This window comes from Pan paniscus, chromosome 15, assembly GCF_029289425.2.
Source record: "Pan paniscus chromosome 15, NHGRI_mPanPan1-v2.0_pri, whole genome shotgun sequence".
Taxonomy (NCBI): Eukaryota; Metazoa; Chordata; class Mammalia; order Primates; family Hominidae; genus Pan; species Pan paniscus.
In genome coordinates this window covers 74,996,530-75,012,344 of record NC_073264.2, presented here as the reverse complement: position 1 = coordinate 75,012,344, position 15,815 = coordinate 74,996,530, and the positions used below count along the sequence as shown (strand labels likewise).

At 42.1% G+C, this 15,815-nt stretch overlaps 1 protein-coding gene and 1 long non-coding RNA gene across 7 annotated transcripts in view; one reads left to right on the top strand and one right to left on the bottom strand.

Moving 5' to 3' along the window:
• The window catches only part of ZNF410 (zinc finger protein 410), a 40,289-nt gene that overhangs the window by 9,834 nt on the left and 14,640 nt on the right, over window positions 1–15,815 (bottom strand). For 3 of the 6 annotated variants that reach the window (XR_008620928.2, XM_008977894.6, XM_055097836.1), the window contains 3 exons: window positions 13,115–13,204; window positions 1,342–1,476; window positions 250–390 (listed from right to left, as the gene is read on the bottom strand). Coding sequence is in view for 5 of the 6 variants with exons in the window: in XM_008977894.6 (XP_008976142.2) it covers window positions 250–390; window positions 1,342–1,476; window positions 13,115–13,204 (366 nt within the window). In the remaining variant the exon portion in view is untranslated. The remainder of the gene's footprint in view (window positions 1–249; window positions 391–1,341; window positions 1,477–13,114; window positions 13,205–15,815) is intronic. The other 3 variants (XM_003824154.7, XM_055097837.1, XM_055097839.2) reach the window with 1 other exon arrangement.
• On the top strand, window positions 5,415–14,751 carry LOC134728984 (uncharacterized). Its single transcript, XR_010109823.1, has 2 exons — window positions 5,415–5,939; window positions 9,554–14,751. It is a non-coding gene; the product is annotated as an uncharacterized LOC134728984 (long non-coding RNA).

The following is a 15,815-nucleotide window of genomic DNA, read 5'->3' as shown; positions in this document are numbered from 1 at the left end:
CTAGGATTAGGAATAATTTTTTCTTAAGAATTTTTTCTTTTTATTCTTTTATTATATTATCTTCAATGAAAAAAAAATTTTTTTTAAACAGATTGACTAATCCACCCCAGAGAATAAGAACACAAATGCTACTCATACCACAGCTACTCATAAGAAATGAGATTTAAACATACATTGTGGAGACACCCCATTCCTTAGCCCCTAGTTGCAGCCCATTTTTCCCAAATAAAGGAGAGTTGGAAGTCTTACCATCATCAACTCCCAGGATAGAATTGGTATTTGGTAGGTTCAAGGACTCTCCACCAAGGCTGGGCTGGGAATTCACAGACACCAGGTTTTTACTGGGTACTGAAGCCTCTTCAAGCAAACTACTGCCCATCAGTGGCTCAGCTGCACAGAGAATAGGTTGTGAGAGACATACAGCAATCAAGGCTGTGCCTGGTCCTCATTTTCTTTCAACAGAAGCTGGCCTTCTCTTTCATTACTAGAAGTTAACCTATAGATGGGATGCCACCTCCTATTTCACCTACTTTCGAGAAACAAGAATAAACCTAGAAGGGAAAGAGTAAGCCTTAGAAGATAATGATCCTTGCTTGTGTTCAGCGTCTGAAGAATTAGCATATGAAACAGGATAGGTGGATCTTTAGAAAGGAATATTTGGAATAATTAAGGAAAGATATGGCGAAGGAATAAGAATTAAAAAGAGTTATCAAATTTCAGGCAGGGCAAAAAGGTAGTCATGACTGGTAAATAAAATATGCTTCCAGCCTGGCCAACATGGTGAAACCCCGTCTCTACAAAAATGTAAAAATCAGCCAGGTGTGGTGGCACCTGCCTATAATCCCAGCTACTCAAGAGGCTGAGGCAGGAGAACTGCTTGAACCCAGGAGGCAGAGGTTGCGGTGAGTCGAGATGGCGCCACTGCACTCCAGCCTGGGTGACAAAGCAAGACTCCATCTAAAAAAATAAAAAAGCTTAAACTCTTCCCATGCGGAAATCTTTTATCACTGTGTTACTCAAATGCTTGTTCATGGATCAGCACTAGTTACCATCAAACTCACTAGGGAAACTTTTAAAACTACAGATTCTAGGATCTTGCAAATTATCTCATTTATCAGATTGCTTTGTTTTATTGGTGGGGGGACAAGCAACAAAAAGTATATAAATTTTAAAAGGTTGCAGATGATTCTACTGTATAGCTATGTTTGGAAACCATCAGCCCATCAAATGAGACCAGGTCTATCTACCCAAAACAGAATCAGAAAATTTCCAGATAAGCAGGCAGGACAGTGATTTGGCTCGTGGAACCCTAGAAGTAGTATAGCCTTCCACTATGCTCACCCTCCTCACCAGTTTGCTCCTGCTCTTGACTCCCAGCTGCTCCCAGCTGCAGGTGATGCTTTCTCATATGCACATTCCTGCTTCCACTCTGAGAGAAGGTCTTCCCACAGACTTGGCACTGATGAGGCTTCTCTCCTGAAACAGGGACCAGGTTAAACAAGGAAGCCAAAAGGACAGGAAGAGAATGAACTCAAGACCTAGATGGAGATACCCAGAGAATGTTAAACTGAACATAAGCAGCTGCTCCTTTTCCCATTCCCCACCTTCCCAGCCTCTCAAACTTCAGTATATGGGGGAAGGCAGGAAGAGTACACCAGGAGGGCTTTAGCACACTCCCTGCTCCCAGCCGCTGGTCCTCTCCAGACCTACTGTAATGCTGCCTTCACAAAACCTCTTTGGTATAGGACCATGGCGACCACAAAAAATATGCCTTCTTTTTCAGATAGTCTTCCATGGACCTCTAGGACATGTGCTTTCCTCAAGGATTTCAATCCTGTGTTCCTAATATCCCCTTGTCATATTCCCTGCCACCCTCTTTAGGGTCATCAACATTCACACTGGTGGCTCTTACAACATAATAATCTAAATTGTCCTCTATGTCTTCAAGTCCCAAACTCTCCATCTCCATTCTACCTACCCAGAAAACCATACTTAGAGTAGGGGTCAAAAACTCATGTCTATAGGAGACTGATAGGTAGCAAAAGTAAGTAAAATGGCCAAGTGGGGGCTGCAGTAACCTAGAGAGTACCTAGAAAAGGGGCAGCTGTTATTCAGCTCTAGCCAACTGTTGCCATGGGTAGATTAAGGCAGATTCTCTGATTTTTTTTTAAGACACTGGAAATAAGGATTTTTAAGTAGAATCTCCCAATTTCTAAATGCTAGGAACAAATTCACAATTGACAAACACATGGTACAGCAATCATCATTGCTGATTGTATTTTGCTGGGAATGCAAAATACAAAAACCTCTTTGGGGGAATCTGACCAGATCTAGAAAAATTGTAGATGCACTTGCCCTTTGACCTAGGAATCCCACTTCTAGGAATATGTCCCAAAATTACAGCAGCAAAATGTGAAATACTCTGTGCACAAGGTTATTCATCACGGCAACATTATTTTAAATGGCTAAATACTGGAAACAACGTAAATATTCATCACAGAGACTAAAAAGCTATAGATACTGCAGTAGTCCTGCATAGCAAAAAAAAAAAAAAAAAAAAAAAAAAAAAAAAAAAAACCTATACAATAGAAACAGGGTGGAATATTACAAAGCTTAGAACTAAAAACTGAATCACCATTTGAACCAGCAATCCCATTACTGGCTATCTACCCAAAGGAAAATAAACTGCTCTACCAAAAAGACACTTGCCCTCACATGTTCAATGCAGCACTATTCACAACAGCAAAGACATGGAATCAACCCAGGTGCCCATCAATGGTAAATACGATACAGAAAATGTGGCACATATACACCATGAAATACTATGCAGCCATAAAAAAGAACAAAATCATGTCCTCTGCAGCAACATGGATGCAGCTGGAGGCCATTATCCTAAGCAAATTAACACAGAAACAGAAAATCAAACACCATGTTCTCACTTATAAGCGGGAGCTAAACACTGGGTACTTATGGACACAAAGATGGGAACAATAAACACTGGGGATTCCAAAAGCGGCTATGGGGCAAGGGCTGAAAAACTACCTATCAGGTACTATGTTCACTGCTTGGTCAACAGGGTCATTAGTAGCCCAAACTTCAGCATCTTGGAATATACCCTTGTAACAAACCTGCACATGTACCCCCTGAATCTAAAATAAATTTATTTTAGCCAGGTGCAGCGGTTCACACATGTAATCCCAGCACTTTGGGAGGCCGAGGCAGGCAGATTACTTGAGGTCAGGAGATCAAGACCAGCCCGGCCAACATGGTGAAACCGCATCTCTACAAAAATTAGCTAGGCGTGGTGGCGGGCGCATATAATCCCAGCTGCTTGCGAGGTTGAGGCAGGAAAATTGCTTGAACCCAGGAGGTGGAAGTTGCAGTGAGCCAAGATCATGCCGCTGCACTCCAGCCTGAGCCAGAGTGAGACTCTGTCAAAAAAAAAAAAAAAAAAAAGGCCGGGCACGGTGGCTTACTCCTGTAATCCAGGCACTTTGGGAGGCTGAGGCGGGAGGATCACGAGGTCAGGAGATCGAGACCATCCTGGCTAACACGGTGAAACCCCATCTCTACTAAAAATACAAAAAAGTAGCCGGGCGTGGTGGCGGGCGCCTGTAGTCCCAGCTACTCGGTACGCTGAGGCAGGAGAATGGCGTGAACCAAGGAGGCGGAGCTTGCAGTGAGCCGACATCACGCCACTGCACTCCAGCCTGGGAGACAGCAAGACTCCATTTAGGGAAAAAAAAAAAAAAAAAAAAAAAGGCCATATGAAATGTCCAGAACAGGCAAATCCAGACACAGAAAGCAGATTAATGGTTGCCAGGGGCTGGAGAAAGAGAGACATGGTCAATGATACTAATAATGGGAATTCTTTTTCTTTTTTTAATCATCTCCTGGATATGGGGATCCTTTTTGGGATGATGAAATGTTGTGGAGTCGGACAGTAGAGAAAACTGTAAAACTATGAATATATAGTTGGCCATCCACATCCATTGATTCAACCAAGCAGATAAAAAATATTCAGAAAAAATAAAAATAAAAAATAACAGGCCAGGCGCAGTGGCTCATGCCTGTAATCCTAGTACTTTGGGAGGCCAAGGCAGGTAGATCACTTGAGGTCAGGAGTTCCAAGACCTGGCCAACATGGTGAAACCCTGTCTCTACTAAAAATATAAAAATCAGCCAGGCACATGCCTGTAATCTCAGCTACTTGGGAGGCTGAGGCAGGAGCATCACTTGAACCCAGGAGGTGGAAGTTTCATTGAGCCAAGATCGTGGACCACTGCACTCCAGCCTGGGCAACAGAGCGAGACTCCATCTAAAAAAATAAATAAATAAAAAATAAAAATATAGCAATAAAAATACAAATAACCAATATAGCATAACTATTCACATAGCATTTACGTTGTATTAGGTACTATCAGTAATCTAGAGATGATTTAAAGCATATGGGAGGATATGTGTAGGTTATATGCAAATACCATGCCATTTTATGTAAGAGACTTGAGTATTTGTGGATTTTGGTATCTGTGGGGTCCTGGAACCTATACACCACAGATAACAAGGGATAATTATATTACTACTAAAAATCACTTAGTTGCACCCTTTTCTTCTTTTTATATTTTAGATGGAGTCTCACTCTGTCGCCCAGGCTGGAGTGCAGTGGCATGATCTCGGTTCACTGCAACCTCCGCCTCCCGGGTTCAAGTGATTCTTGCACCTCGGCCTCCTGAGTAGTTGGGATTACAGGCACATGCCACCACACCCAGCTAATTTTTGTATTTTTAGTAGAGATGGGGTTTCACCATGTTGGCCAGGCTGGTTTTGAACTCCTGACCTCAGGTGATCCACCCACCTCGGCCTCCCAAAATGCTGGGATTACAGGCATGAGTCACCATGCCCGGCCGGACTGCACACTTTTTTGAGATGAATCTTATGGTATGTGAACTATATCTCAACTTAAATAACCTGCATTTGCTTGTATATGCAAAAAGAACCACTGGAAAAGTAAACCAAATAGGAAATAAAAAGTGTTTATACCTATAAGAGAAGGAGGGAGGGAACATGGTAAAGAGACACACCTATAATCAAGGCTTTTTGAAAAAGAAACTGAGGCAAATCTATATATCAAGCTGGTGATATATTAAAACAATGATTTAAAGGGTATTTAAACATAGTATTATTCTAAAAAAAACACAGCTCCAAAAGTCTTAAACTTCATTCTGTAGACAAATTGATAATATTGGTATTATCATTTTGAAACAATATTGTATTAATGTTATGAACCAAGATTTTCGATGTAAGAAAAAAATAAAGTACAAAAAAATCCCCTGAAAATTGTTTAATGTGAAAATTTAAATTGGAATTATCAACATGAACCAATTATTTTCTTTTCAAAAATATGTCTTTAGTTCTTTCCACCGAAAAGTTCTAGAAACAGTAACAACCTTCTTATTTATTTATTTTTTTGAGACGCAGTCTCGCTCTGTTTCCCAGGCTGGAGTGCAGTGGTGCATCTCGGCTCACTGCAGCCTCCACCTCCTGGGTTCAAGAGATCCTCATGCCTCAGCCTTTCAAGTAGCTGGGATTAGAGGTGTATCTCGGCTCACTGCAGCCTCCACCTCCTGGGTTCAAGAGATCCTCATGCCTCAGCCTTTCAAGTAGCTGGGATTACAGGTGTATGCCACCACACCCAGCTAATTTTTGTATTTTTTTTTTGTAGAAACGGGGCTTCACTGTGTTGCCCAGGCTGGTCTCGAACTCGTGGGCTAAAGTGATCTGCTCGCCTCAGCCTCCCAAAGTGCCAAGATTACAGGCATAAACCACTGCGCCCTGCCAACGATGACAACCTAACAGCAACGGGCACATGGCACCCAGACTGTGGTTCCAACTATAAGGAACCAGGACTCCATGGAGGAATAGCTGATTCCAAGTCCAAGGTAAGCCTGGGAACTGTTGTTGTGTTAGAAAGCAGAGAGGCTATAACGAGACAAATGGGTCATGTCAAAAGCATAAATACAGCATGAGAAGCTCCAAAAATAACAACCAGGCCAGGCACGGTGGCTCATACCTATAATCCCAGTACTTAGGGAAGCCAAGGCAAGTGAATCACTGGAGGCCAAGAGTTCAAGACCAGCCTAACAAGGCAAAACCCCATCTCTACTAAAAAATATGCAAACATTAACAAGACATTGGTGGTGGACGCCTGTAGTGCCAGCTGCTCAAGAAACTGTGGCATGAGAATCGCTTGAACCAGGGAGGCCAGTATAATTACCCTCATAGAAAAGCTAAAGATATCACAAGAAAACATTACAGACCAATATCGCTCATGAACATCCAGACTCCTTTTCCTCCTTCCTTTCCACTCTCCCGCCCTCCTTCTCTATCTCTCCCTTCCTCTCATCCTTCCTTCCTTCCCTCCCTCCCTCTCTCTTACTGATTTATTATTTTTTGTAGAGGACAGGTCTCCCTATGCTGCCCAGGCTGGTCTAGAACTCCTAGGCCCAAGCAATCCTCCTGCCTTGGCCTCCCAAAGTGCTGAGATTACAGGCATGAGCCACCACATCCAGCCAGCTATAAAAATTCTTAACAAATTATGACAAAACCAAGTCTAGCACCACATAAATAGGACTATACACCCTGACCAAATGGGATTTACCCTAGAAATACAAAGTTGGTTTTACATCCAAAAACCAACTACTAGCAGTAAAATTAGTAGCATACAGTACAAAAACAAGATCATCTCAACAGACACACGAAGGTGTTTGACAAGATCAAATACCCATTCATAATAAAAATTCTCAACATACTAGGAAGAGAAGGTAAATTCCTTCATCTGATAAAGGGCATCTATGAAAAAACTACAGCTAACATCAAATTTAATCATGAAAGGCCAGGTGCGGTGGCTCACACCTGTAATCCCAGCACTTTGGGAGGCTGAGGCAGGTGGATCATTTCAGGTCAGAAGTTCGGAACCAGCCTGACCAACATGGTGAAACCCCATCTCTATTTAAAAAAAACAAAAATTAGCCAGGCATGGTGGCGAGCGCCTATAATCTCCACTACTCGGAAGGCTGAGGCAGGAGAATCGCTTGAACTCAGGAGGCAGAGGTTGCAGTGAGCCAAGATCACACCACTGCACTCCAGCCTGGGCAACAGAGTAAGACTTTGTCTTAAAAAAAAAAAAAAATTAATCATGAAAGAATACATGCTTTTCCCCTAAGACTGGGAAAAAGACAAGGATACGTACTCTCACCACTTTTTTTTTTTTTTTGAGACAGATTCTCGCTCTATCACCCAGGCTAGAGTGCAGTGGCGCGATCTCGACTCACTGCAACCTCCACCTCCTGGGTTTAAGCGATTCTCATGCCTCAGCCACCTGAATAGCTGGGATTACAGTCATGAGCTACCACACCTGGATAATTTTGTATTTTTAGTAGAGACGGGGTTTCACCATGTTGGCCAGGCTGGTCTAGAACTCCTGGCCTCAGGTGATCTGCCTGACTCGGCCTCCCAAAGTGCTGCGATTGCAGGTGTGAGCCACTGCGCCCGGCCTCACCACTTCTATTCAACATTGTACTCAAGGTTCTAGCCAGAAAAAGAAAGTAGGCCGGGCGCTGTGGCTCATGCCTGTAATCTCAGCACTTTGGGAGGCCAAGGCAGGTGGATTACCTGAGATCAGGAGTTCAAGACCAGCCTGGCCAACATGCTGAAACACTGTCTCTACTAAAAATACAAAATTATCCGGGTATGGTGGCTCACGCGTGTAATCCCAGCTTCTCAGGAGGCTGAGGCAATAGAATCTCTTGAACCCAGGAGGCAGAGGCTGCAGTGAGCCCAGATTACGCCATTGCACTCCAGCCTGGGTGACAGTGGGAGACTCAGTCTCCAAAAAAAAAAAAAAAAAAAAGGAAATTAAGGCCAGGTGCAGTGGCTCATGCCTGTCATCCCGACATTGGAAGGCTGAGACAGGAAGACTGCTTGATCCCAGGAGTGTGAAACCAGCCTGGGCAATATGGCAAGACCCTGTCTCTATAACAATTTTTTAAAAAAACTAGCTGGGGGCCAGGCACGGTGGCTCATGCCTGTAATCCCAGCACTTTGGGAGGCCAAGGCGGGCAGATCACTTGAGGTCAGGAGTTCAAGACTAGCCTGGCCAACATGGTGAAAACCTGTCCCTACCAAGAATACAAAAATTAGCTGGGTGTGGTGATGCATGCCTGTAATCCCAGCTACTTGGGAGGCTGAGGCAGGAGAATCACTTGAACCTGGGAGGTGGAGGTTGCAGTGAGCTGAGATTGCGCCACTGTATTCCAGCCTGGGCAACACAGCGAGACTCAAAAAAAAAGCTGGGCATGTGCCTGTAGTCCCAGCCTCGGGAGACTGATGTGGAAGGACTGCCCAAGCCCAGGTCGAGGCTGCAGTGAACCATGATCATGCCACTGTACTCCAACCTGAGCAACAGAGGGAGACCATGTCTCAAAAAAAAGCAAGAAAGAAAGGAAATTAAAGGCATCTAGCTTGGAAAGGCAGAAGCAAAACTATCTTTAATCTCAGATGACATGATCTTTTATGTAGAAAACACTAAGAAATCTATTTTTTAAAAACTACTAAAACTCAGCAAAGTGTGGTGGCTCATGCCTGTAATCCCAACAACATTTTGGGAGGCCAAGGTGGGAATACCACTTGAGGCCAGGAGTTCAGGACGAGCCCAGGCAACACAAAAAGACTCCATTTCTACAAAATAATAGAAATTAGCTAGATGTGGTGGTGTGAGCCTGTAGTCCTATTGCAGGAAACTGAGGACTGGAGAGACTGATACGGAGAACAGGAGGATTGTTTATTTTAGGTACGCACCAGCTCAGTGGATTCACATCCAAAAAGCTGAGCATTAAACAAAGACGGAGTGGGGTTTTTGTAAGCGGACTTACAAAAGTAAAACAAAAGCAGTTAATCATCACAGGTCACATACTTTATAGCATAGCATAACTTGTGGCCTTGCATAGCTGGTGACCTTATAGCTGCATTGAAAGAAAAATAAGAACTGGCTAAATACAGACATTTGTAAAACACAGTTATGCTTAAGAAGCCAGGGAAAGGAGTAACAGTAAAGGAATTTGTCTTTCTTTTTTTTTTCCTTCAACCTTGCTCTGGAAGAGGGGGTGTCTGGAGTCCATTCCTTTGGCCTTGGCTTCTCAAACAGCGTTATCTTATAACTGTCCTTGAAGTGAGCTTGCTAGGCAAAGGAAAACTTGTTCTTTTCTTTTTAACCCTTGCCTTGCCTGTTACTTTTCTTGGAGTGAATGAATGCATATTTATTTTTAAATTTCTGCCTCAGTCCCAGCTACTGGGGAGGCTGAGGTGGGAAGATCACTTGTTCCCAGGAGTTCAAAGGCTTCAGTGAGCTACGATGGTGCCACTGCACTCTAGCCTGGGCAATAGAGTGAGACTTTGTCTCTAAAAAAATAAACAGAAAAGAAAAAAAAAATGGGGTGTAGGAGGAGGGGGAGAACATCAGGATGAATAGCTAATGGATGCTGGGCTTAATATCTAGGTGATGGGATGATCTGTGCAGCAAACCACCATGGGACACCTTTACCTAGGTAACAAACCTGCACATCCTACACATGTACCCCTGAACTAAAAAGCTGGAAGAAAAAAAAAAAAGAAACTACTAAAACTCAAGCATTTACCAAGGTTGCAAGATCAATGTACAAAATTCAATTGTATTTCTATATACTACCAACGAACAACTCAAAAATAAAATCAAGAAAACATTTCATTTGAAATAGCATCAAACATGAAATACTAGAAGTAACTACAGCATCAATTCCTTATTCTCAAAATTCACAATTAAAAGAATTACATATTTATCCTGTCTTGCCTATGCAAATGATCAAATAGCCCTACTTGATATTAGTGGAAGAGTCCAACTAAAGAGTCGCACAGTACAGAAGAATTCCAACTAATGTGAAAGGAGTAAAGGAATAAGAAAAACCACCATTTTACAATCCTTTATGAAATAAGAGATTCAGGTATCATTTAGGAATGAAATCAAAAGGTGAAAGGTTGGCTGGGTGTGGTGGCACGTGCCTGTAATCCCAGCACTTCGGGAGGCCAAGGCAGGCAGAACACTTGAGGTCAGGAGTTCAAGACCAGCCTGGCCACATGGTGAAACCGTCTCTAGTAAAAATACAAAAATTAGTCGGGCGTGGTGGCACGCGCCTGTAATACCAGCTACTCAGGTGGCTGAGACAGGAGAATTGCTTGAACCCAGGAGGCGGAGGCTGCAGTGAGCCAAGATCACGCCACTGCACTCTCGCCTGGACAAGAGAGTAATACTGTCTCAAAAAAAAAAAAAAAAAAAAAAGAAAGTGAAAGGTTCATAGGGAACCTTATAATACAGGGATCAGGCCAGCTGAACCCATGGATCAATTTTGACAACCAAGCACTGTGAGCTTCCTGATGTGACACAAAACGAAGCACACAGAACCATCTCTGACATATTCTTGCCCAAAACTTCCAAACTTTGAAGCTTTTAGAGCTTACTTACATTTATAGGAAACGTAGAGAAACAAGTTAAATGACATAAATGGAAGCAAACCAATATATCCAGAATGTGGGCTATTCTATAGGAGTCAACTGACTCTGTTTTGCAACAACTCTATGAAAAAAACAAACAAACAACAACAACAACAGCAAAAACTCAATGTAGAAAGATCTAGATGTTTAAAGACTTAATAACCAAATATAATATTGGATCTTGTTGGATCCTGATTTAAACAAACCAACTTTAAAAGACATTTTCGAAACAAGTAGAAAAAACTGAACATGGATTGGTTATAAGATAAAACCAAGGAAATATTAATTTTGACAGGTATAACACCACTGTTGCTATATAAAAAAAAATTTCTCTACTTTGGTGAATCTTTCACATAATCTGACACAGTAAAGTAAAATAAAAACGCTCTACAATCCAAGCAAAACACATCTGAAGTCCACATCTAGCCTACAGGATACCAGTTTGCCACCTCTGCTTAGAACTTGTCATCATATTAAAAAACTACTCTACTTCTAAGATCTCAACTCTGAAATGTACATCCCTGATTGATTATAACTCTCCAACTTCCTTGCTCCTGCTGCAGTAGCTTGCTTTCCTCATAAGTAACTTTCCAGTTCCTCCTCTCCACTTGTCATGTTCTGGCTTCCCCTTGTTTCCCACGGCCAGTCATTCAACAATGACCTGATTCCATTCTAGAATCCCTCTCCTCCTTGAGTTCATCTCTTCCTCAGCAAGCCTCTGCTCTGATTAACCTCCATCACCTATTTTCTCCAGTATCCAGCTTTTAAACTGTTAAGCAGTAGCAGAGAAAAGTAATAAAATCTGAACAGGTCTACTAAAAAAAGTTATGCTACTTACTCTCAGCTATGTCCTCATTCACTGTTACTTAGCAATCCTTTTATTCATTCTAATTGGTTCAATCAACAAATTCTAAAAAGCTGTTGTGTGCCAGGAATTTTCTCACCTCCAACAAACTTACAAGGCTAGTCTACAGAGCCCCTCTAGCACTCATCATCCAACACTTTTCTAACCCCTCTTATAAATATGTGAGTCAGCCTGACAACTGGAAAGCCCCCTTTCCCTCCTTATCTTCACTACCACTTTTTTTTCTTTTTTTTTTGAGACAGGGTCTCGCCCTGTCACCCAGGCTGCAGTGCAGTGGCGCAATCACAACTCACTGCAGCCTCAACCTCCTGAAACTACCATGCTTTTTTCTTTTTTTTTTTTTTTGAGACGGAGTTTTGCTCTTGTTGCCCAGGCTGGAGTGCAACGGTGCAATCTCAGCTCATTGCAACCTCTGCCTCCCAGGTTCAAGCAGTTCTCCTGCCTCAGCCTCCCAAGTAGCTGGGATTACAGGCATGTGCCACCATGCCCGGATAATTTTTTATTTTTTTAGTAGGCTAATCTCAGCAGGGTTTCACCATGTTGGTCAGGCTGGTCTCGAACTCCTGACCTCAAGTGATCCACCTGCCTCGGCCTCCCAAAGTGTTGGGATTACAGGCGTGAGCCACCACGCCCGGCCACTACCATGCTTCTGATTATTGATTATTCATCAATAATCCTCACCTGCTGCCTCCATTTCTGTATAACTTTATAGCCAGCCAATCATTTGTGGAGTTGAACAGATTCTTCCACTGGGTCTCTTTCCATGCTCCCTGCCACTACACTGGAGCAGACTTCTTGACCAGACTGAAAAAAAGTCTTCTCATCTCTTCCTGTTTTAGTTTAGCTTCTGCATCACTGCCAGATAAATCTTCAGTAAGCCGAGTTCTCATCAGGTTGTACCTCCAGTAGGCTCCACAAACTCTCCTTCCTGGCATTTTAGGCCCTTCTTAAACTACCTTCCCCATCTTGTTTTCCAAGTAAATCACCATGTCCTACAGGAAAAAAGTCCTTCTAACAAGATACAGGCTTTTCCCTGGGCTGTACCTGACTTCTGGTTGAGAGGATGAGATATATCTGCACAGAGTGAGCAAACTGACAGAATTGCAGGGAATTAATTTAAGGCTCCAAACAGAAAATGAGTCACTAAATCTTACTCCTCTTTTCTCTTCTCCACATCTGCAATGATAAGGTTTGTGGTTCTATTTGCCAAAGGCATAGTTTCTGCCAAAATGGTGACTCAAGCAGGATCACTAACACCTGCTCAGAAGGCAGTACTATTACTGGTGCTGCTACAACTTATATCAGTCTTTTTACTTTCTTCTGATATGAAATCCTCCCCAAGGATAAAAATGTCAATTCCTAAAGAAGAGGGTCCATGTTTTATGTAACTTATAAAGCACCCAGCAGAGTGCCAAACAAATTTGCTGATCTCTTCAAAAGAAGGCTTTATTAGAAACACAGCTGCAAATAATAATTAGATGTCCCCCCCCCCACCTTGATTATAAGAATTAAGGGCCTTGATTTCTGATTCTGTCATGATGATGAGAAGCTTTCTATCTTTATAGTGAACAGTTTGTTTCTTTTTAGATGTCTTTATATCACCCCCACAACCCTTTTACTCTTTTGTCTACTTTTCCTAAAATCTATGAATGGCAGAGGTTCTGATACCTGAGTGAACCACCAGATGTTTTCGGAGGCTAGAATACTCAGCAAAGGAACGGCCACATCCTTGGGCTTCACAAAGGAAAGGTTTCTCTCCTAGAGACAGAAAATGAGATAAAGACTCAGTCTTCTGATGAACTGATTACCTGTTACTCTCTTTTCCCACCAACTTTATTCAGAGTCGAATGACTTACCTACTCTGATTTATTTAATTCATGTTATAATTTCAACTGGGCTACCTAGCAAGTGTTGCCTCTCAATGATCTTTTAGTATATATCCCACCAGACAGCCTTGCCCTTTTCCTTGGAATGTAAGCCTATATTTCCTTCTCCCTACTGGCCCAAGAGCTGGAGAGTTGCATTAACCTACCTTCTTCAGTGACTCCCACCATCTGAGGATATCAAGATTAATACTGTATATGCTGTCAGGATTTTTACCTTACATCAATTTTCTTTATGACTCAGTTTGTAGATCCATCTAAAAGTATAATTTTTTTGGAGAGGAAGTCTCACTATGTTTCCCAGGCTGATCTCAAATTCCTGGGCTCAAGCCTGGGCTACAGAGAGAGAGACCCTGTCTCAAACAAAAAAACAAACAAACAAACAAAAAAGATGCAGTCTCTATCCTCCAAGGGTCACAAACTAGTGTGAGACAGACAAATGAATTCATAAATACAAAAAAAAGTGCTCCGTTGCAGTAATTTTTGTAAGCAGCTGAATTTCTGAGTTCATCTAAAAGATGACAAGGATGGAAGGAAATTTCAGGCACCAGGAATACTGTGAGCAGAGCCTTGAAACAGAGTGCCCGGGGAAAGTTCAGAAAATGGCAAGTAAGGCTGGCACAGTGACAATACGGGAGCTGAGCTTTCTGGGAGGGAACAGCACTGCTAGATTATACTATTCTTTTAGACTGTACCACACAGTTTAATGTTTGAGACTCTCCACCGGTAGCTTTTTTCAATGTTTTAATTGTATACTCATCCCTCAGAATGCTAGGTACTCAAAAAGTTATTGAAAGAATGAGCAATATACTAATATATATAACAGAACAAATGTAAAAAAAAATTTTAGTAATAACAAGATCAAATGTTTCAAAAGATGAACTAAAGAACTAAAAAAACAAAATGGATTTAGAAAAAGATTCTACATAAGAATGTAATGGCATGAAATCTCTGCATCAAGCTGGTTAGGGGACATACCTGCCTATTTGGAAACTTGAGAGGATGGTTATTTCACTGGGATAAGGGACACAGGAGAAGGAAGAGGTTTAAAAGACAATGCAGCAAAATGGTGAAAAACATGGCCTTTGGGGTCTGTTAATCCAATTCTGACTTCAAATCCTGGCACTACCACTTATTTGCATGGGGAAGGTGTTTAATCTCTCTAAAAATCAGCTTTTCATCTACAATATGGAGATAATACAATTTCAAAAGAGTGTTTTGAGGATTAAATAATACCAGGTAAATATTCAGCATAGTGCCTGGCACATAGTAAGCCCTCATAGTAAGCCACTGAATTAACAGATTTACTTTTTCTTTTTCCAAGACAGAGTTTCGCTCTTGTTGCCCAGTCTGGAGTACAATGGCACAATCTCCACTCACTGCATCCTCTGTCTCCTGGGTTCAAGCGATTCTCCTGCCTCAGCCTCCCTAGTAGCTGGGATTACAGGCATGTGCCACCATGCCCCAGCTAATTTTTGTATTTTTAGTAGAGACGGGATTTCACCATGTTGGTCAGGCTGGTCTGGAACTCCTGACCTCAGGTGATCCACTCGCCTCGGCCTCCCAAAGTGCTGGGATTACAGGCATGAGCCATTGCACCCAGTCAAAAATTTTTTTTTTTGAGATGGAGTCTCGCTCTGTCTCCTAGGATGGAGTGTAGTGGCACAATCTCGGCTCACTGCAACCTCTAACTCCCGAGTTCAAGCACTTCTCCTGCCTCAGCCTCCCGAGTAACTGGGATTACAGGCACCCATCACCATGCCTGGCTAACTGTATTTTTAGTGGAGATGGGGTTTCACTGTGTTGGCCAAGCTGGTCTCGAACTCTTGCCCTCAAGTGATGTGCTCACCTCAGCCTCCCAAAGTGCTGGGATTACAGGTGTGAGCCACTGGGCCCGACCTGAACTGCAGCTTTACTATCATTACTACTAATAAAGCTTTGAGGTCAATTTTGACATTTGAGATAAACTGAGTTGTCAGCATTTAAAAATAAAATCCTTGGAAGAGCTTTGGGGTCATATCAGAATTCAAATTCCAGCTCTGCCATTTCCTACCTGCATGATGTTGGGCAAGTTACTTCTCTCTCTAATCTTCTGTTCCTTTATCAATAAGTACAGTATCTAATGCATAAAGTTACCTTAAAGATTAAATGAGATAATGTATATGTGGTTGGTACATACTAAAGTGCCTCAACAAATGCTAACTTTTATTATTATATTAATTATTATTGAGATTCAGATCTGTGAGGCATCTAGGGAGAAATAATTAAATTGAGGCCTGAGATTATGACAAAAGAGTACACTGAGTAAAAGAGAAGGAACAAGAAATTCTGAAACTGGTGAAACATTCAGAGATTAACAAGAGATAAAAGCTAGAAAGAATTAGAGAAAAAAAACAATGGGAAAATCAGGCCATATTTTGAAGTAAAAGCATTTTAAGTCTGGGCATGGTGGTTCACATATGTAATCTCAGCACTTTGGGAGGGCA